We start from the raw sequence: 20,494 nt of genomic DNA, 5'->3' as shown, positions 1-20,494 counted from the left end.
GGGTTTTACAGAAATCGTGAACAATGTTGAAAACACCATGCTTTATGCCTCTGTATTCTTGTGATGTGGAAAGATTCTTCGGGATTTGCATGAGGTGCCTCCCAGAGAAAAGCAGAGAAAGATAAACCAGGAATGAGAGGTGGGAGTTCTGGCACTTCTTCATAGACTAATTGAGCTGTACAGTGCTCAGCAAGTAGCTACTGTGCTGCACATAGTGTGGCTTTGATTTGCCGTGGTTTTGCACAGCATCTTCATAATGAGACATCAGCTGCTTCAGTGGGACCTTTGGGTGACAGCTGTCACAGAAGGACACTGCAGGTATATTCCTGTTTTGTATCTGTTGCACATACAGCACAGCTGTATCAATTGGGACACTAGTTCTGGATTTTTCATTTTGTGTATGAGTGTTTTCTGATCCCTGTGTACATGAGGCTCTCAGAACCATGATGCAGCCCAGGAAAGGCATCATCTATCCATCACTAGTTTGAGGATATCAGCATTCCTGAAGTTATGGAAGGTACCTGCACTTGAATATCCACATGAGCTAGGCTAAATATATACCTGTGAATATGCTTGAAGTAGTTTTACCTGTAGTTGGGACTTGCTGATTCAGTTAAGTCTGTGAAAAATTAACTGAGAGATCATTTGGGCTGGCTCAGTTGGTCAAACTCATAGCCTAGAGCCAGAAGGTCACAAATTCCCTTCCTGTGGTGGCCCCCCAGCTCTCTCCCACTGCTGACTTTGCAGCACTGCTCTTTCCAGGAGGGGAGGAGGAGCTGCCCTTTAACTGGATCCTACTGAGCAGGAGATTTAGTGAGTATTCACCAGTTTGTGAGTGAAGGGCAGTTTCAAAGGATAGCTGAAGAGGGAAAGGAAGTTCTGAGCAGTCTGTTCTACAGCTTGCTTTCTCACTATATCAGAGCAGTATTAAAGGGAGTGGTGCACTCTCCTTAAACTACAGAAAATCAAATCTTTCCCTACACCGTAAGAACTATTTCAAGGATAGCTGGTATATAATTTAGTTGGGAAAGGGTTAATCTTTGTGTCAGTGATGTCCTGATGTCACTCCAGTTTGTTCTGTTTCTGGGCTGCTTCTGCCTTGTAGCAGAATACAAAAGTGATCATTGGTTATGAATTGGTAATTTGGTGTCAACAGGCTGTGTAAGTTAGCAGAAAATGTCTGTTTTGAGCAGGCTGTATCTGTTTCAGTCTTTCTTACCTGAATTTCCCCTTCAGCACAGGGACTGCTAATTGCTCCTGCTACTGCAATTGCTACTGCTCACATTTTCAATTATATATGACCCACAGAGACTCAATCTAAAGTGATCTAGCAAAGAGAATTTGAAGAGCAGCAGACTGGGTACTGTCTCCAAGAAGTCATAGTAAGTGGTAGTTATTTGGAAATTAGGAAGGTTTGCTTGTCTATGCAAATTCAAGTATTACTGTTGTTCAGCATGACCAGGAGTGACAAAAACAATATATTCACCAACCAGCAAATATCACCCCCTCCCCCAGCTGAGTGCTGATATCTAGTTCAAGTTGTTTTTTTTTGTTTTTTAAAACAGGAAAAGGTCTATGCTTTTATTCAAGATTACATAGTTGGAGGTATCAAAACAGTGGTAGCAAAGTTAGATATTTTGGGAAGCCTGGATACCTGGCTGTTTTTCCAAGTCCAAGCAGAAGTCTTCAGACAGTTGGGTCTTTGCTGTGGCTAAAAATCATCTGCCTTCTGTTGCTGAAGGCAAGGTCTGGGATCAGCAGAGCTGATCAGCACAACTGAGAGCACCACATTTCTCCCCAGGGATATGAGAGAGGAAAGGTTGGTACATGGAGTTGGAGCTGAGTCACACCTTGTTGTGAGTGCAAATGCAGGAGATTGGCAAAGCACAGACCTCAGTAACAGGTCAAAATTAATGTAACCCTAGGCTACAGAGTAGATGGCTCTGGGTTGGGATTCATGTTTAGTTTGCCTTTTTTAACTTTGTCCTGTTTTCATACTGTTTGTAGTACAACAGTCTGTTCGATGCTGTTGATTTAATGGGGTGATGTGAAGAGTCAAGCCTGCTTCAGTCATAACTAGAAACATTTAGGGGGGTTGACATGTAAATGCCTTTTACTTACTTTTGGAGCATTAGAATGTAATTGCAGTTGTGGATGATATTAAATCTTGTTGATTTTTATCAGTCTTTGTTTGGAGTTATTTGGAAGAGAACCATCTTTCTGTTGCCAATTAGTTAATATTAACTCATTTGTTCCAGTGCAGTTACTCACCCATAGCTAAGGAGAGATGCTGCTTGCTGACCCAACACCACAGATATGACATTGCTTCAGATTCATGCCAGCAAAATGAGGATAATTTCTTACTGTTGTGTATTTTAAAACAAAAATAGTTTAATATCTTGGAAATTAGCAGCAAAGTGAAAAATCATAGGATAGCTAATTCCCTGCTTCTGTCTCTGGCACAAAGCCTATAGACTTAACTGATGTATGTTTTCTATGTGTAAGGAAAGGATGCTGTGCCATATCTTAGATATCTAATTTCTGGATGTTGTGATATAGGAGGTCCATAAGCATCATCGGGATGCTTATTTCACATTATTGTACATTCTTTGTTGTAACACTCTAAAAGAGGGAGAAGAAGAAGAAAAAAATCAGTTAACCATTACCTGTAGATAACTTTTATTATCTTGTTGAGGTGCTTTTAGATTGGCCTCTGATGTTTATTGTAATTGTCCTATGATGATGGTATGATCTGTATAGGTTTCTGCAAAACAAAAAAACACCAAATGATCATAGTCTTGAAGATCAATTGTTACCTACTCCATGCTGGAAGCTTCCAAGTGCTGCAAGTGGGCAGTCATTAATGTTTCATAATATGTTTATGTGCCTTTTTCTGTTTCCCAACACATTTCAAATGTGCCCAGGAGAAGCAGTGTAATCTGCTTCATCTCTGAATCCTTATAAAAATCACACTGCTTTTTCATCTGCTTAGCACTCCCCATTGCTGAGTCCACTTCCTGCTTCGAAACCAAGTCCATAATTGTTTGTTCCTGTCTGGATCAGACTGTAAAGCCTTCAGGGATGGGAGTTGGCCTGACTAGGTACTGGTAAACCTCCATCCCCTCCAGCTTAGATTATATAGGCTTTAAGTAACCACCTCTAGATGGCAAAAACTGGCTCAAAAGCACAGCCACATGCCTCGTAAGCCTGTAAGCAAAACCTTGTTCTCCTTAATACACTTCTCTGGTGTTTCACAATGGTGTACAAAGCCTCTAAACTTTCAGTGGGGCTTTGCCTGCACTGCCTCATCCTCTACAGCCTCCTGCAGAGACACCATAACTAGCAATCATGGTAAAGTACTCCACCTTAAGCTCTGGCAGGAAGCTCTCATCCAGGTGCCGCAGGTCCTGCTTTGCTGAGATCCCTGCATGTTACACTAATGCCTATGAACCTGGCATGTTCTGCCTTAGGGGAGTCAGGACATTTTTCTTTCCTTATTTGTCAGTACTTTGTGTCTCTTTAAAGTGGAAATGAAACTATCAAAACTTGTAAACTGGTTGCTGCAGCCGGCAGGCAGCAAACAACATGTTAATGCATGGAGTAATAGCTGAGCAGAAGAAAATGAGTGGAAGAGATGGAGTCTGAGTTCTGGCTGTCTTAAGTGAACAGGATCCTGTGGCTGCAGTGCGCTGTGAACCAGGTAAACCAATGGGAATTGTCATCCAAAGTTTGTCCAGCAAATCTTGTAGAACTTTGGTGATTCCAATGTGCTTTTCTATTAGAAGGCAAGGATCTGTGACAGGCCGCTGTCTTGCTCACACTAACACTGAATGTCAGCATATCCCCTCACACTGAAATCAAGAAGCAATTCCCATGCATATCCCTGGGACTGCCTGACCTGTTTCTTTGAAGTGTAGTCCTTGGTAGCATTAAGGAAGACATTGCTGGAGGTGAACAGCTTTCTGTGTGCTACACCTTGCTGGCTTTGTGCATGTGAATATGGCTCCTTCCCTAAAGCAAACTGGGTGGAAGTATAAAAACTTGTCTTTCTTGAGAATCACTAGAAAGGTCTTGATGCACCACAGATGTCTTTCAAGGAACCCACCAGCACACAGTGCTTATGTTATGCCAGCAAAAGTCAGGCTGAATCTAGTCACCAGTGTGTAGAGCACAAGGTAAGCCTTTAGAAAGGAGTAAAACCTGCTGCTTTAAGGGCAAGAGCTATCTCTTAGATCTGCATTCCAGGGCTAGCTGCCCTGTGTTGAATGATGTCAATCTATCCAGTTCAAGCCATGGTTTGCTCTAAGCTTTTTACTAGGAGGTAAAATAATGTTTGTGACATCCCTTACACACAGTTTAGTGTCTGTGCTTTCAAAGAAGGCTCTCTATCATCTTGTCTCATAGCCACCCTTTTGAACCTGCTGTTTCCAGCTGCCACCATCATTTGGTGACTTTTCTACTTTTCTTTTGTACGTCTGAGATTCCTAAGAATAATTATATGAGGTCAGACAAAAATCTTGCTTCGCTTGACACCCTACCTGACTGACTAGCAAGAAGCAAGCATACAGTGATGCTTCCCTGTGGATATCCTTCCCCCTTGCAGCTGTCTTAAAGTCTTTCCCTGTGAATGGTTCTGCCTGCCTCCTTGTGTGTGTTGGCTTTTTTTTTCCCTTTGGTTAACTCGTCTGACTTTTAATCCTCCTGTGTCTGAGCACGTAGCAATCAGCACCCTTTCATTTCTGTGGGCTTAAAGGATAGATTACACAGACACTACTTATTGTGGTGTCACTGCTTGTACGAGCCTTTCCTGTCACTTCCCCATGTGTATCTGTTGATCTTACCTTCAAAGCTGGGAGGAAGACCTGTTCCTTGATCCTGTTTATTCCTTTCTCCCACTCCTTTTAAGGTTGTTTCACTCTGCTGGTCAGGTTAAAGCCCTGATTAAGAAAGATACTTGATTTTTTGATATTGTAAGGTATGTACAATTTGCAAGGCCCAAGCATTGTGCCTCATGGCAAAATGTCTTTGCTAAACTCTATTACAATTGCATGTTCTTGTTACCAAATGACCTGGCAGGTTGTATCTTTTGGTAAGGCACTTCCCTCTGTTTGGAAATGCTGCTGATTTCTCTGGCAGTTCCAGGTGAGTGGGTCTCTGAGCCGGTTGGGTAAATACTGAGAGCCCCTGGTGGGATGCAGAGTCTGTGTGGCTGAATGTTTTGTTTGGCCAAAGCTAGGAGGCAGGATAGGGCTGGTAGTTACATTGCAAAATGGTGGCATTTGGCTTCCTGTGCCAGCAGGGATGAGTTTTTCTCTCTGTCTCACCATCAGCTGGTATTGCCCTACCCCTTCCTATGCCAAATCACCTTCTGGTGCTTCCCCAGGGAGCCAGGAGCCAGTTACCTGCAGAGGCTCCCATCCACACAAGGATGTAAGCACATGCTGGAATCCCATTGATGTCAGTGAGATTTGAGCATGTTGTTAATCACACACTTGGGGTTTGCTGAAGTGTGGCTGAGCTGCAGGCATTGTCCCCCAGATGTGCTCATGGGAGGCTTGGAAGTCTCCCTGGTGTTGTCACATTTACAAGCTCCTGTCATGCTGGACATGTGTAATGCATCCTCCTGTGTTCAGGGGGAAGGCAGTGCAGGGAGAAGGGATGTGAAATAGCCAGCCTCTGCCTAAATGTAGCCACATCTGTGCTAGAACTGGACAACAGTGCTGAAAGCAGGATCATCAGGGCCATAAATAATTTCTGTACCTTCACAACTTTCCTTGCTCACTTTTTAATGGGCAAAATATGTGTGACCTTTGTTGCTGTTGAACCTTTGCTTATTTTGTGAAAAATTATCACTGTATTTTAATGCTCCTTGTACATGGAATTGGTTAATAGACTTTCTGTCTTATGCAGTTGTTTCATACCTTCAACATATTAGGCATAGTAAACTGTGTGAAAACAGGATATGGAGCTGAAACCCAGATAGAATATTCATTAAATTTTTCATCTTCTCCTTTTTTTTTTTTCATGATAGTGTGTTTGAGATCAGAGTCTAGCCATAGGTTTATACTAAAATATTGTTGCTTTTTTATCAAGTAGGATACCAAGAGGATATAAGTTTTAATATTTTTTTTTTTTTTTACAATTTTCTTTTAGTGTGTTGTGATATATGTGAAAGCTTTTCTTTCTAAGAGTGTCTGAAAACACTTCCCAACAGTGTTTGGCATTGCTGCTGAACAAAATCCTAAGTGGCCTGTGTTCACATAGTAATATTCAGGGGTTTTTAGCTAGTGGCTTTCTAGTGGATAGTTAAATTGATGGTAAAGTATCAGGGCCCTCTGTAAGTTTGTGCTTTCCATCCTTTGTGGAAAGCAAACATCAGAAGCTGCAGTGCCAGGAAGTGGATTCCTTTAGAGACCTTCTGGGAGCTCCTGACTTAATCCACTCTAGAAATTCCACTCTGGGCTATCAAAGACTGGCATCAGCCTTTCCTTAAGTACTTGGGTGTTTCTCTTCTTTCCCAACAAAATCACGCAGTGCTGGCTCCTAAGCTAGTACTAACTTATGTGGAAAAATATTAACTTTCATGCTTCTCATGTGTGAAATTGAAGAGAAATTAGCAAAGAAATAGCTGGAAGAGGGAAAACTTGCTGTTAAGTGGGAAAGCAAGCATTCTGTTCTGCATGGCTACTCACAGATCTTTCAGGAAGCATTTTTTTTAATACTGACCACATTGTGAATTGCCATTCATTTTGGACTATGTTTTAATGTTATAATTAAATGCTGAGAAAGGCCTGAAGTAAATGGAGCACTTGGACAGTTTTACTTGTGTAAGTAGGGCACTGGTATAGAAGCAGTCCAAAAATCTCAGGTTGCTTCACCGTCCTGCCCATATCTTGCCTGCATTCAATATTTGTGCTGTGTGAAGTGTGAGATCACATTCACTGTTGGATCTGCCTTAGAGAATGCCAAAAGCCAAGTGGATGAGTTCTGCTGTTTCCTGGGAATACAAGTGTCTTGTGTCATTCCTGTTTCAGGGAGCTAGCTGTCAGCATGAGTGGAAGATAAATGTTAGCAGCATGGCTATGATGCTGTGGGTAAAACAGGCTGTGTAGGTGGAGATGATCCCTTCTGGTCACTATTAATTGCTGTTATCTTAGAAGTCAATTAAACTTAGTGTTTTGTAGTCCATGGACTAAGATAAGCTTCCAGCTACTCCTTGTTCATGCATTATCCTCCATAGTTGCTTAAAAATAATGAAAGCTCACCTTCTTTTGAGGCTTTGATAGAGCTACATCTGCCCATAGGTTGCCTTACTCAAACAGAAATCCCCAAGTTTGATGCCATCACAGTGTGGGGGAAAGGAGAACAAGGCGAATTCAGCAGCCATGGCTTCAGTCTAAGTGGCAGACCCGTGGTTTATTTGCTGTGTTGCAGCTTGCCTGGGACAGATTTCCTGGTGCTGGTTTCAAAGTGTTGACTTCAGACAATTCCAGGTAGTTCAGTTTAGGAGGAGGTAGAGAATTGGTGCTGGGCTCCTGAGCCTCCCATACAACCAGGAAAGAGGTTTAATGTTCCTGGGCTCAGTTAGGGACTTCCTGGGACTAGCTGGAAGATCCCAAACATGAGGATTTGTGAATGCTTTCTTTCTTGCTAAAGTTCAGGTGTTGGATTTAAGTCTGTCCATGGGAGCATCTCTGTCTATTCAGGATTTACCCTTCCTTTAAAGTAAGCCCTGAGAAGAGGGGAGTGAGAGAAGATGGGAAAAAGCATCCTCCACCTTTTGTGTTGTAACAAGAACATGAAGAGCAAAGAGTGTGTTATTTGTGGCCAGGAAGAGTGCAGCCAAGAGGAAGCTTCATTTTGTTGCCTGGCAATTAGCACAGACACTTGAAAAAAGAAAACCTGCCTTCCCATCCTGTTCTTTTTTATCCAATTACTGCAGAATGTAAAATTAATAAATTCTCTTGGGAGAAGAGACCAGATTTGGGTCTTCTTTGAACTAGCTGTCCTACCTGCTGGGGAAGAGTGAAAGTTGTGAATCTGCTTTCTCTCAGGGTAGAGTTGAATTTAGCATCATCCTTGCTTTGTGTGACTGCTTTACAGTGTGGGCTTGTTGCAGAGGGTGGGTGCTGCTGCTGTTCCACTTCCTCCAATTTTGTATGGTGATTCCAGTGCTGCCTTGAATGGGTTACATATGCTGAGAGCAAAGCTGCCTGGTCAGAGCCTGTTTGTGTCTGTGACCTGGATTTGACTGCAGTGTAGTTCAGCTGGGAAGGGGCAGGACACAGCTGCCATGGGTGGGTGTCTCAGCATGGGCACAGGGCTCTGGGCACTGAGGTGCACACTGAAAACTGCAGCAGGCCATTGGTGCTAATGGTTAAGGAGATACATATTGTATCAGTCTGAGCTGGTGGGTTTAGGTTCTTTGACCTCCAGTAGCTGGAGAGATGTCATCCTCTTGCTCCTCCTGGTGTGGGAGTGCCTGTCTGTTTTGGGTGACAGATAATTTTTTCAAACTAACCACAATACTAACACAGTTATGTTAGGCAGGAAGGACTTCTTGCCACTGGCTGGAGCAAAGATGTCACTGGAGACAGAGGATGTGAATTCTCAAGAGTCAGTTGTCCCTCAACAGAGCCTGGTGCAGATCTGTTAATGAACATCCCCAAGCATTTCCTGGCAGTCACTCCTAGCACACCAGCAATGGTGGCTGTCAGGTGTGACCTCATTAACATCAGAGTTTGTTCTACTTTCATTTCAGGTCGTCAGAGCTGCTGAAGAAGCTGCTTCTACCCTGGCGAGTTCCATCCACCCTGAGCAGTGCATCAAGGTGCTTTGCCCCATCATTCAGACTGCAGATTATCCAATTAACTTAGCTGCCATCAAAATGCAAACGAAAGTCATCGAGAGGATTTCCAAGGAATCGTTGCATCAGCTCCTACCCGATATCATTCCTGGGTTGTTACAGGTACAGAATGCCATGTCACTGCTCCTGAGCACAAGCCACCATTAATTTATGAGATCTGTGCCCTAAGGGAGAATGAAGGATCCTCTGGGGCCAGATTTTGGTAAACTAAACCACTTAATTTTTGGTAAAATAAATTTTTTTATAGAAGTTTTTGATCCCTTTAGGGTTAAGGAAAGGAAAACTCAGGTTCTTGTGTGTATGTTCCACAACCGAATGCCTTTTTCTGACTCCTAAATAAGCCAGTTGCAGCCATGTAACAAATTTGAGGGTAGGAGTTAGCCACATTTTATACTGTCTCTATACATCTTGTAGTCTTTAATTTCCCTTTAATTCTGCTGAGCTGTTCTGTGCTTTGATGATACTTTGCACTTGAATTTTAATCCCAGCAGGCAGGTTGCTCCTTTTCTCTTTTCTCTCTGAAATTAAGACAAAACTACTTGCTGACTTTATTCAGCCTCTTTCATAACCCTCTCAGGCTGAGTGGGGGGCTGTGTTTTTGCCAGTGCTAAGGTTTGGTTGTACACTGTGGATTTAACTTTGAGCACTGGCCATAGAAATGTTGTCTTCTGGTCCCCTGCACAGGCAGCTGGCAGTGCTGGGATGGGGCTGCAAACAAGAAGGAAATATGTGAAGTAGCAGTGAGGGAGGAGAGAAAATGTGTGTGTTTACTGGGGAGAGACTGTGACAGGAACAGATCAGTCAGAGTGCAAGGGATAGAAGTGTTTGGGTGGGTAAGACTTCCATGGAGAACTGGGATAAAGAGGCCTTCTCATTGTGAGCATAAAATGTTGGAAGGACAAGAGCAAAGTCAGAAATTCCCCTTACGCATCCTGGCATTCATCCCAACTTTGTAGTGTCAGCTCTTGCAATTCTTAAATCGCAGCTTCTGGGAATTGGACAATTCTGTATTCATCTAAACTTTTGTTGTAAAACGGTTTTGGCCATCATTGTTGGAGACAACAATCTGAACAGCGAAGCTTTGATGCATTGGAAAAGTCTGAGAGCAGCATGCCTTCAAAAAGGCAGTTTGATTTGTCTTCTTCAATTACTTTAAATGGTTCTTGTTTCAGAGCCTAGTTTGTCCACGATATTTCCTTACATTAGAAACTCAGTGATCAAAGGAATTTACTCCTTACATTTGAGAAGTATTTTGGGATCCTGGTTGAAGGACTGTGTGTGGAGAGCAACCTTTGTGCTTGTTTACCACACAAACCCTGAGTTTACCACACTGAGGGTCCTGGCAGGGTGGTGAGGAGGCAAGCAGTGTCAGCAGCAGTGTGAGCACAAGTGTGCAGCTCAACAGCCTGGAGCATGCTCTCCATGGACAGATGGGGACTCCATGGAAGAACAGGGCTTGGAGAGGGTTGTGGTGCTTGCCCTGGTGCTCATGAGGAGGCTCAGCCTTTTTTCCCCCTTGATGCTCAATAGCTTGGTGTTTCTCTGAGCTCACCAAGGTCTCCTGCTTTCCTAGCTCAGTGCTTTGTGGGATTACACAAGATCTCTTTGGGCTGCACTTCAGCCCTGCAGCTGGAAGAGCTCCAGCTGTGCTGCATCCCTCCTCTGCCTTTCCCGGCAGAGGTCACCCTGCATCCAGAGGAGCAGCATCCCGCAGGCTGAAGTGATGTCTGCCTTTCTCTTGGGGTGGGATGGCTGCTGAGTGATCTCTGCCTGAGTTTGGGACTGGTGTCCATAGCTGCTGAGTGACCTGGTGGCTAGTTTGAGCTCTGCCCAAGTTGCCAGAGATCAGCACATGTACAGGGATCTTTCACATGTTCTTTCCTGTGGTATTTCCTACTTGATAGGTAAGCTGCCCTCCAGAGTGTCCTGACTGTTCAGGATAGTTGATGGTCATCTGAACTGGACACAGAAGTGTGTGTGGAGTCCCGAGCTCGTGTTAGGAAACCTGTGTTGTTATCTAATGCTATAAATAACTAGATATTAATAACTTACAACATGTCAGTAATAAATAATAACAGAAGGAACAGATAGGGTGATTGCATTCTCTTTCTCTTTGAGTATTCAGGTTGCAAACTATTAAGTTAAGCGGAGGTTTTTTTTATTGATCTCTTAGGTCAGCCACATTTGCAAAATGTACATCAGCACTGTAGTATATTGCTCAGGAAAGGTGTTAGGGAGTGCTGTTTATCTTCTGACCTTTTCCTCTCATTTCCAGGGTTATGATAACACAGAGAGCAGTGTCCGGAAAGCCAGTGTATTTTGCCTAGTGGCTATTTATTCAGTAATTGGAGAAGAACTGAAACCTCATCTCGCACAACTCACAGGAAGCAAGGTACAAGAGTAATGTGTCTCTGGTGTTTTGGTAGTACAAGCCATTCTGCTGGCTGTTACTAGCAGCAAGACCAGTGGCTTCACTGTAGCTCTGGGTCAAGTTCCCTGAACTCTATTAAATCCTGTCTCACCCTGACAAATGCCACTGGAGCAGCACCACTTTTGCTCAGCAGTGTGAGCATTTGAAATCCCACTTGGAAAATTTTAATGGTGTTCAGAGATTGGTTTCATGATACATTTGATCTTGTGTAACTGCAGGCTGCCTCTGAGCAGGTTCTTCTCCAGCCATGTTTGCCTTGCTCCTTTGGTATTACATCCAGAGGTGATGGGCAGTGAGCTGGATCAGCTGGCTGCTCTGGCTGAAAACCAGATCTGCAATAGAAATTAAATAGCTTTCAGTCTGTTCTGTGGCCACACAGGCATCCTCGTGCAGAGAGTGATGGGAATGCATGGGGATGGTGGGAGAGCAGATCCTCTCAGCAGCAAGTTGTGACTAGGGCTGGTAGAAATGCAGGTAAACCTTCACTCTTAATTGCAGGGCACATGTGTCCCTTTCCTTCTGGGACAACAGCAAGCTCAAATGACCCTTCAAAGGACTTTATACCCTGAAGTCAGACTAGCTGCAAAACCCAAATTCTGACCTGATGCTGCAAGTGAAACCAAGCCCTTAATTCAACTCCATCCTTCAGACAAGAATTTTATGTTGGTGTTTGCTTTTCAGAGCGGCTCATCAAGCCACCACAAAATTTTTTTCTGCTGTTTTAAGTCTTCATACCCAAGATTTCTATGCAATTTTAAGATGAATTATGCATTTTTTGTTTCTGAAACAGGTCTGTGCACATGAATAGCTACTTAGTTCAGAGGGCTTAATTCTGTCATTTTGAAGTCATAGTTTCTTTCATGGGTAAGGAAGTGTGCTATAGGCCAAAACAATCTGAGACTAAAGACACTTGGGTTTTATTTCTGTCTTGTCACTAAACAAATTACAGTCGTGCCTCCAAATTGCTCTACAAAGAGACAGCTATGTGTGCTGAGGTTTACCCCTTTATATTTGGGATGTTAGGAAGTCCCCCTATAAAATATTATAGAGGCTTTATTATCCCAGTATCCTCAGTGCTACTCTGCATCACTAACTGTAAACATGTAAGTAATTCTTCTGGGTTTATGCAGACTGCCTGCCTATTAAAAGTTAAATGTAAACATGAGTCATTATGGGATCTGGAGTTAAGGCAAGGAGGAAAAAGAAAACAAATCCATGCAAGGGAAGTATATAGTCATAACAACTGCAGTTGCACTAGATGTACCATGTTAGTGAAGATATATTGTCATTGAAAAAGAACATTTCATAAAGCAGGGAAAGTTCATGGTGTTTCTTAGGAGGGAGACCCATGGCTCTTGGATCACCAGTGTGCCTGCAGCCCTACTGACCTCTGTGGGAAGCCTGCTTGACCTGACCTGGCTGCAGGATTGAGGTCTGTGAACTGATGGCTGCCAAAGTGAAATGCAAGAGGCTTTTCTAAATCCCATTAAGTCTGTCTGTAACTCCAGTGGGACTGGGCATGGCCTCTTGTCTCTGTTCTGAAATATGGTCAGTTATCTTGCTTTTCCTTCAGAGTGCCCAGTGTGAGCTCACCACAGAATGCAAGTTTTTACATTGGCAGTCAACTTTTCCCCACCTGTTTTTTTCTGGCATCTTCTCCTGATGTTTCTTTCTTTCTTTCTTTCTTTCAGATGAAGCTACTAAACTTGTATATAAAGAGGGCACAGACCACCAACAGCAACAGCAGCTCCTCTTCAGATGTTTCAACGCACAGTTAATGGAGATCTGTGGACATGTGTAGACTTAGAAGCAATCAACGGTGCCTCTCAGAGACCTTTCTGCTACTCTTCACTGGCGCGCTCCATCAGCTTAAGGAGGCCTTGCAGATATTTATTGCAATCAGTATTTTAGTCCCTTAAAGCTTTTATGTAGAATCTTACTGGTATTGAATGTAAAGGAAGCAAGGTCTGTGTCGCAGTCTTCATTAAAAGTGAACATCAGAAAGCCATACTTAAACATATTTGTATAGCCTGCTGAAATCTCAGAAATATGTTTAGGTTAGCATTCTAACTCTGAGTCCAAGATCCCGGACACATGTAAAAGTCAAACAAATCTTGTTGGTTTAATTCATACCCAGTTTTGGTTTCTGTGTGCTAGTTACCTGCTCTCTCCCCCCACCCATTCTGGCTGGGTCCTTCTCTTCTTTCAAGTCTTGTGTTCCTGTTTTGTACTCCCTGTTACAGCTTGCCTAACTTGCAGGGCCCTCCATGGGGAGACCTTTGCAGGTGTGGCTGTGATTCCAGCCTCAGATGCTTTAATACTGAGAGATACCAAGTGAGTAATGAAAACGTAGGTTCTTTTTAAACATCTGAGTTTTGTACATAGTTCTGACAGACCCTGGATGGGCTGATCTCTCTGTAACTGCTCTCCAGCCAGCTGTGCTGTGCATAACAGCTGGACTCGTGCTCTCTTCATTGGCTTTGTAAATACTTCTCCCCTCTCAACCCATTTGGCTCTTTCATAAGTTCAAAAGACGCTCTAGGTTACCTTTTACTCCCCAAAGGGAACCCGAGACCCAGTTCTGGGACTGAGGTCTGCAGATAGGGTGGTGGGGTTAGGTGGGTGGGGTTGGGTTGTGCTCTGAGTGTGTCAGTGGGTGGGCAGTGGGAGCTGGTAGAGCTGTACCTCAGTGCCAGCTGTTTTCCTTGAAATCTGTAGCATCAAAGGGCTGATCTACTGCTCTGACTGGCCCACTGATGCTGGATGGCTTTGTCCCCACAACTCCTTTACACTTTCAGCAAAATGTACATCCCAGAGGACAGAAAGGGTGTCTGAATCTGAACAGAAATACCACGTGGAAGTGCTTCTGAGCCAGCTGCGACAGTGCTGGTTGCCTGCCACAGCCCGTCCTGTTCCTGAAGACCCTGCAGTGCTGTTAACTCCCTTTAGAAAGCTCCTTTGTGGCCACCTCCATGCACAGGTTTGCTGAGTGCTCTGCATTTCAGAAGAGTGGGGGTCCCTCACTGGGCTCTGCTGGCAGCCAGGGTGGTGTGGGTGAGGGTGCAGCAGGAAAAATCCTTTTGCAGCCTAATGACTCAGACCAGGTCAGAGGCAAACCAGCAGCAATCAAATACCCTGTGGCACTGCCCTTCCCTGAACAGAGACCCTTCTGTTTGCAAAGGGGGAGCTCCCCCTGGCTCTGCCTGTAACCAGGGAAGGCAGGAGGTTGCTAATTTACATGCTGTGTTTGGTCCTGGGCTGGATCCTGGCTGATGGGCATGCCCACCCCAAAACTGCCATGGATCACAGCTGGGGTTTTGCCCCCAGTGCCACACAAGGGTGATGGGCCTTGGGCCTGCAGCTTATGGCTGCAGCTCTGGTGATGCATGTGCATTCCCTGGCTGCACTCAGTGCCCTGGAGTCTCTCCAGCTTCCTCCATCTCCCCTTTAGGGAGCTAAAGGGACACATTGGCAACATACTGAGAACATGAGACTCCATTGCTGCAGCAAGGGGGAGGGTAAAGCCCCTTCCATCATTATCCCTGTGTGTTTCAGCCCCATCCCTGAGGACCTAAGCTGGGAGCTGACACTTGGTCCCAGCTTTTCTCCCAGTCCTTGCCTCACGAGGGATTGGGGCTAGTGGAGGACTGTGTGGCACTGGGCTGCAAAGTTTGCTGGTCCCTTTCCCTGCTCACCTGAGAGCAGGGGAGGCGACCTGCTCCTGGTATATACATGTGCAGGCTTTTGCTGGCTGCAGGACTAGTTCCCTCATCTTTCCCAACCAGTAATGCTATGGCAGGAGAAACCATGTGCTTTCCTGGGGTGTGGGATTCCCCCAGGGTCTTTATGCAGGCTCAGAAAAGCCATCCTCACTTAAAGGGGGGATTGGCTGCTCCATGGTTTGTGTCTGCCTTTCCGTGGACCATTTATTTTTCACATCTTTCTGTATGCTTGTTAGAATGCTCTTTTTCGATTTTTTTGAATGCTTCAAATTTTATTTTAACACAAATTTATTTTTCCTTTTGAGGAAATACTTAGTTGACTTGTTGGCAGCAGTTAAGCTGTCTTGTTTGAATTTTTATTAGCGGGCTAGAGGGTTTTGGGGGTGTTTTTTTGTTTTGTTTTTTTAATTGTGCTCTTAACTGCTTAGTATTTATGCCTCTCTTTCTCCCCATCTCAGCTCAGCATCTTCTGTTCCAGTTCTGGGGTTCAAAAGGTCAGCATAGCTGGCCAGGTGGTGTTAGTCCCTCCCAGCTGTGATGGAGCTTGGTCTATCATCATTTGCTGTTTGTTGGTCTTGATTTTTTTTCTTTCCATTGAATGGCACACTGTAGCAAATCTCCAGGAATTGAATTCCTTCTCAAATGATTTTATATGTTTTATAAATCCTGTTGGTATGCACTGAGAGTGAACACACTGTAACGTCCCTGACACCTCCGTCGGGGTCAAAGCTCGTCCTTGAAAAGGCGCCTGCGGCCAGCCTGCGCTTCCCGAGGCCACTGGCACGCCCGGGGCTGCAAAGGGTAGACTCAGGCCTTACTTCCTGAATCAGATTCAGTTCTGTTTGTCAACAGATGCTCATTAATGTGCTACTTAATTCCATTGCGTGAGTCGAGGACTGTCCATCCTTTGAGTACTCTAGGATATGTTCTACCTGTACACAGTAGGAGCATTCTGCTTAGGTATTTATGAATCATTGCGGATAATGTACATAGTTAGGGTTGTTTAGTATGTTGAACATGACCCAGTTGTTTTTTTTTTTTGTGTTTCCTTTGAAGTACTCAAAGGGCTAGCTCTGAATGTCACCTCTCTGATCTCCAGTTTTAACTTCAACAAGCTGTACAATCATCTTGTTCTCTCTTCAGCAAGCATAAAGGTCTCTCTGGCTACAAATCACAGTGTCCACGCACGCTTGCAGAGGAAGGTCTGCATGCTGCAGTGCCTCACTGCTCCGGTGAAGCTTGTGTTCACCTTCTCCTGGCAGTAGCCACCTACTGCAGCTGCCTTTTTTTTTTTCTTGCTGCCCATTATGCAGGGCTTCAATTTTTCGTACCTTTAAAAAAAAAAAAAAAAAAAAAGGGAAAAAAAAAAAAAAAGGAAAAAAAAAAACAAAAAAACAAGTGTATTTTCTTTGTCCACCATGCTTTAAAAATCTGAATGGGAGAAAACTCTCAGCAGACAGCAGCTCTTGGCTGCAAGGTTGCCGAAATCTCAGATGTGGATGTTTTTTCTGCCATTGGCTGCACCAGTGCTCCGTGGGCATGGGCAAGTCCCAGCTCCATCTGCCCCACAGGTCTACGTACTGTAGTTCTCATGTAGTTCAGAAATACCAAGGCATGTGGCTTTCTTAAGGTACACTATGTGTGCTTGCCTGGATTACAATACAATACGAGACTGTCTTTTTAACTGCTTATTACTAGCTTACCAATAACCTGTATAAGTAATGTAACTTGCATCTTTGTCATCAGAACTTTTTCTCCCCACCCCTTTATTTATCAAGCATAATATTACATATTAAGGGACAGAAAAATAGACCTTTGTAGTACACAGCAGGACGTTGCTAACAATGTTTTAAATGGGAAGTAAAAAAAGCTCTGAAAAATGCCAGCCATGAGAAATGACTTTGTTGGCACCGTGTTCATGCGCATGTATTTTTTTCTATTTTTTTCGCTTTTGTCATGTTACATCCATATCTGTATTTATATCTTATTTGTTTCACTTTTGAGTGTATCATGGCAATTGTACAGATGTTTTTTGTTAACATTTACGTGATAGAATTTGCTAAAAAAAAAAAATTAAAATAAAACCTTTTGAGTTTGCCCTAGAATAAGTGGAAGTTGGGTTTCTTCTTGGGGGAGGAACATCAAAGTAATTCACTGTCCAACACAGCTCCTTACTCCAACCTGTGCTTGTAAATGATTTGGTCTTATTTGATAAAATTGTGTTTGAAAGCTGATGGTCGTGCAAAGTCATGTAACTCAAGGAGAAAGGGCTTCAAAGATAACCTCTCTTCTGAGGTTTGTTGAGGGAATTACAGAGGTTTTGAAATACATGGCTGTAGAAATTTGGGTGATGAAGCATTTGGGGAAGTGAAGTGCACAAGAGGTTCGGATTTTGTAGGGGAGGCTTTTGGTGTGAATATTCCTAGATAGAAGAATATATGGAGAGTATCACAGAGCATGAACACCAGCGCTGACACTTTTCACTGTCACCAAGCCCTGCCCCACATAAGCCCAGGGACCCTTCTGCACTGAGATTCAGGTGCTGGGAGCATGAGATAGTGATGTCTCTCCCTGCTGCATATCTTGCCTCTGTGGTGACAGGGTCTTTTTTGTCTCTGCTGTGTGTCAGAACAGTAGGAGGGAAGGTCCATGCCCAGCGGCCCTTGCTTCTTCCCAGAGTACTTTCTGTGTGGTTATGCAGGGAGAAAATTAGAGGGGCTGAATCCCAGCTAGAACTTAATCTGGCTACTGCTGTAAAAGACAATAAGCAATTAACAGCCAGAGGGAGAATCCCTGTCCTTTATCGGATGCATGGGAAACATAGTGACAAAGGGTGAGGGAAAGGCTGAGGTACTTAATGCATGAAGCAGCTCCTCCTGAGTGCCAGCACAAGGCTTGTACAGGACAGTCAGGGGACCAGACCCAGCCAGTTTGTGAAAGGCAGGTCCTGTTTGACTGACCTCCTGATCTCCTTCTGTGACAAAGTGACCCACTGAGTGGAAGAGGGGAGTGCTGTGGATATTTTCTACCTGGACTTCAGTGAAGCTTTTGACACCATTCTCCACAGGCTGCACCTCAAATGCTGTGTTTTGGGCCCCTTCCTACAGGAAGGACATTGAGGTGCTGGAGTGTGTCCAGAGAAGGGAAACGGAGCTGTGCAAGGGTGTGGAGCATAAATACTACAAGGAGTGGCTGAGTGAGCTGGGGGGGTGCTTACTTTGGAGAAAAAGGCTCAGGGGACAGCTTATAGCTCTCTACAATCAGCTGAAAGAGGCTGTAGAATGTCTTCTCCCAAGTAACAATTTATAGGAAAGGGGTCTCAGGTTTCACATGGGGAGGTTTACATTAGATACTAAGAAAAAAAAAAACATAGAAAGGGTTGTAAGGCATTGAAACATGCTGTCCAGGGAAGTGGCTGAGTCACAGTCTGTGGAGGTATTTAAAAGATATAGATGTGTCACTTATGGACATGGTTTCATGGTGGACTTGCCAGTGCTGGGTTAACAGCTGGGCTTGGTGACATTAGGGGTCTTTTCCAACCTAAACAATTCTATGGATTTTGATGTGTTCTTTGGGATGAGACAGCAAGCAACACATTGACATTGAAGAGAGTTTGTTTATTGAACCACCTGAAAGTATCTGTCCCTTGTATCCCCTTTGTGGTTAAGTCCCTTGTCCTCAGCCACGTGACTGCTTCACAGATGGAGAATGAGGAATGGCTGTAATCCTTGGTTTAGAAGGTTTTGCTGAGCTCACCCCTATGGAGGAGGACTGGAGTTGCTGCCAGCCATTAAAGGTAGGTATCAGATTCCTGGCAAGTGTGAAGACTTGCTGGAAGGACTTAAAGCCCATTCTCAATTCATTTCCTTGTCCTGAAGAGTCTGAACTGTTACTGCTTCTTCCCTTTGCACTCCCCCTAAAATGATTTTGTGACCCCTTCACTCCCAATAAGGGATGTGCCAAGGAGTGACTTGGGGTATTATCAACAGCATTGCACTCCTGGACCAGGTAGATGTCTTATCTCAATTTTCTCCACTTAAAGAATAAGATGTTTTGGTTTAAACCCCCTGAGAAAGTGCAGCTCGGTTGATCAGTGGTAACTTAAATAATTCCACTGCTTCTGATTGTGCAACCCAACCTCTTACTTGTGCAACCCTCATTTACCTTCTCTGAGCAAATATCGCACACGCTTCTCTTCCTTTCACCAACCCAACACATTTTTCCTGCTTTGCCTTTTCATACACTTCCATGAAGTATGGAAAGGACCCACCCCAGCAACCACACTCTGGCCCTGGCAAGGATCCTCTGGGAAGAGGCTCAGGGCAGAAATGGGTGTAACATTAATCACAGGGAGGAGAGGGCAGACCATAAACCATCCACTGCTCTGGGGGGGAAAAAAGCCCTGCAAAGCTTTAGAGAAGCTGCTGGGACAGCAGGGGCATGGAAGTCAACCCAAGCATGATAGTGGGATGTGGGGGTGTCTCAGAGATTGGATGGTTGTGTGCTTGTATAGGTCCAGGGAAAGGCCATCTCTCATTGTGATCCCCAGTCATGGATCCATCTGTGGATGACATGGGGTTACAGCCAGGATGTGCCAGGAAAATGGGCTGGAGAAGGTGCTCAGCATCAGGGTCAGCACTCGAGTGCCTGACTGAGCATGGATTTCCTCTGCCAGGAGGATGGGAGGGCAGTGACACCCACTACAGCCATGGTGCCCCTGGACCACTGCAGCACAGGAGATGCTCAGAGGTTTCAGGTTCTCGCTGGGGATCTGACTGCAGCCGAAGTGTTGGGAAATATTGGCCTGTTAATCCCAAGGCCATTACACAGTATTGCTCTGTTCCCATGCTGCTTTGTCATGCATGTACTGAAACAGGCCCAGCAAAGCCACCACTTTGCAAAACCCAGCTTTTTACATCCAGACTTGAGTGCCAGCCCATAACCAGGAGCCAGGGACTCCTCTCTGCACAGCTCAGGGACAGAGGGAGTGGGTGCCCGTGCCTTGGGGCAGGCAGGATGCACGGGATGATGCTCATGGGGTTCAAGCCACTGAGGGGCCCGGGGTCACAGGGCTGTGCAGAGACAGTGCTGGGCACAAGGGAAAGGCAGGAGCTGTTTGGGAGTGGAGGAGAGCGGGAGCAGCAGAGGAGGGGACAGTGAAGGCAGTGTAAACCAGACCGAGCTAACGCCAGGCTGGGGGGATTACAGGGTGCCAGGGAAGCTGCTCACAAACACATCGGGGACAAAGCAGCCCTCCAGAGCTGAGGGGTAATGAGTAATTAATGAAGAGAGGGATGAAATTCATAATGACTCAAAAATGTCCGAGATAATGAAGTCCTTTTCTTTAAATCCACCTTTAACAAGAAAGCTAAGGGAAAGGATTTAGATCAATTAAGAAGTGAAGAAAGGCAATATTGTAAAAATAGCTATTGACACAAGCAAGCGGGGGAACAGCTGGAAAGTCTTGCCATGGCA

At 44.6% G+C, this 20,494-nt stretch overlaps 1 protein-coding gene across 31 annotated transcripts in view; it reads left to right on the top strand.

Annotated features, from left to right (window-relative positions):
- CLASP1 (cytoplasmic linker associated protein 1) overlaps nucleotides 1–17,127 on the top strand; it is a 171,022-nt gene extending 153,895 nt beyond the window's left edge. For all 31 annotated transcript variants that reach the window (XM_019007424.2, XM_019007425.2, XM_019007427.2 and 28 more), the window contains 3 exons: nucleotides 8,762–8,968; nucleotides 11,142–11,258; nucleotides 12,989–17,127. In XM_019007424.2, coding sequence (XP_018862969.1) covers nucleotides 8,762–8,968; nucleotides 11,142–11,258; nucleotides 12,989–13,075 — 411 coding nt within the window. In that variant the 3' untranslated portion in view covers nucleotides 13,076–17,127. The remainder of the gene's footprint in view (nucleotides 1–8,761; nucleotides 8,969–11,141; nucleotides 11,259–12,988) is intronic.
- The last annotated feature ends 3,367 nt before the right edge of the window (nucleotides 17,128–20,494 follow it).

The sequence above is a fragment of the Parus major genome, chromosome 7 (genome assembly GCF_001522545.3).
Source record: "Parus major isolate Abel chromosome 7, Parus_major1.1, whole genome shotgun sequence".
In the NCBI taxonomy this organism is placed as follows: domain Eukaryota; kingdom Metazoa; phylum Chordata; class Aves; order Passeriformes; family Paridae; genus Parus; species Parus major.
Note: the sequence above shows the minus strand (reverse complement) of the source record. Positions and strands in the feature narration are given on the sequence as shown.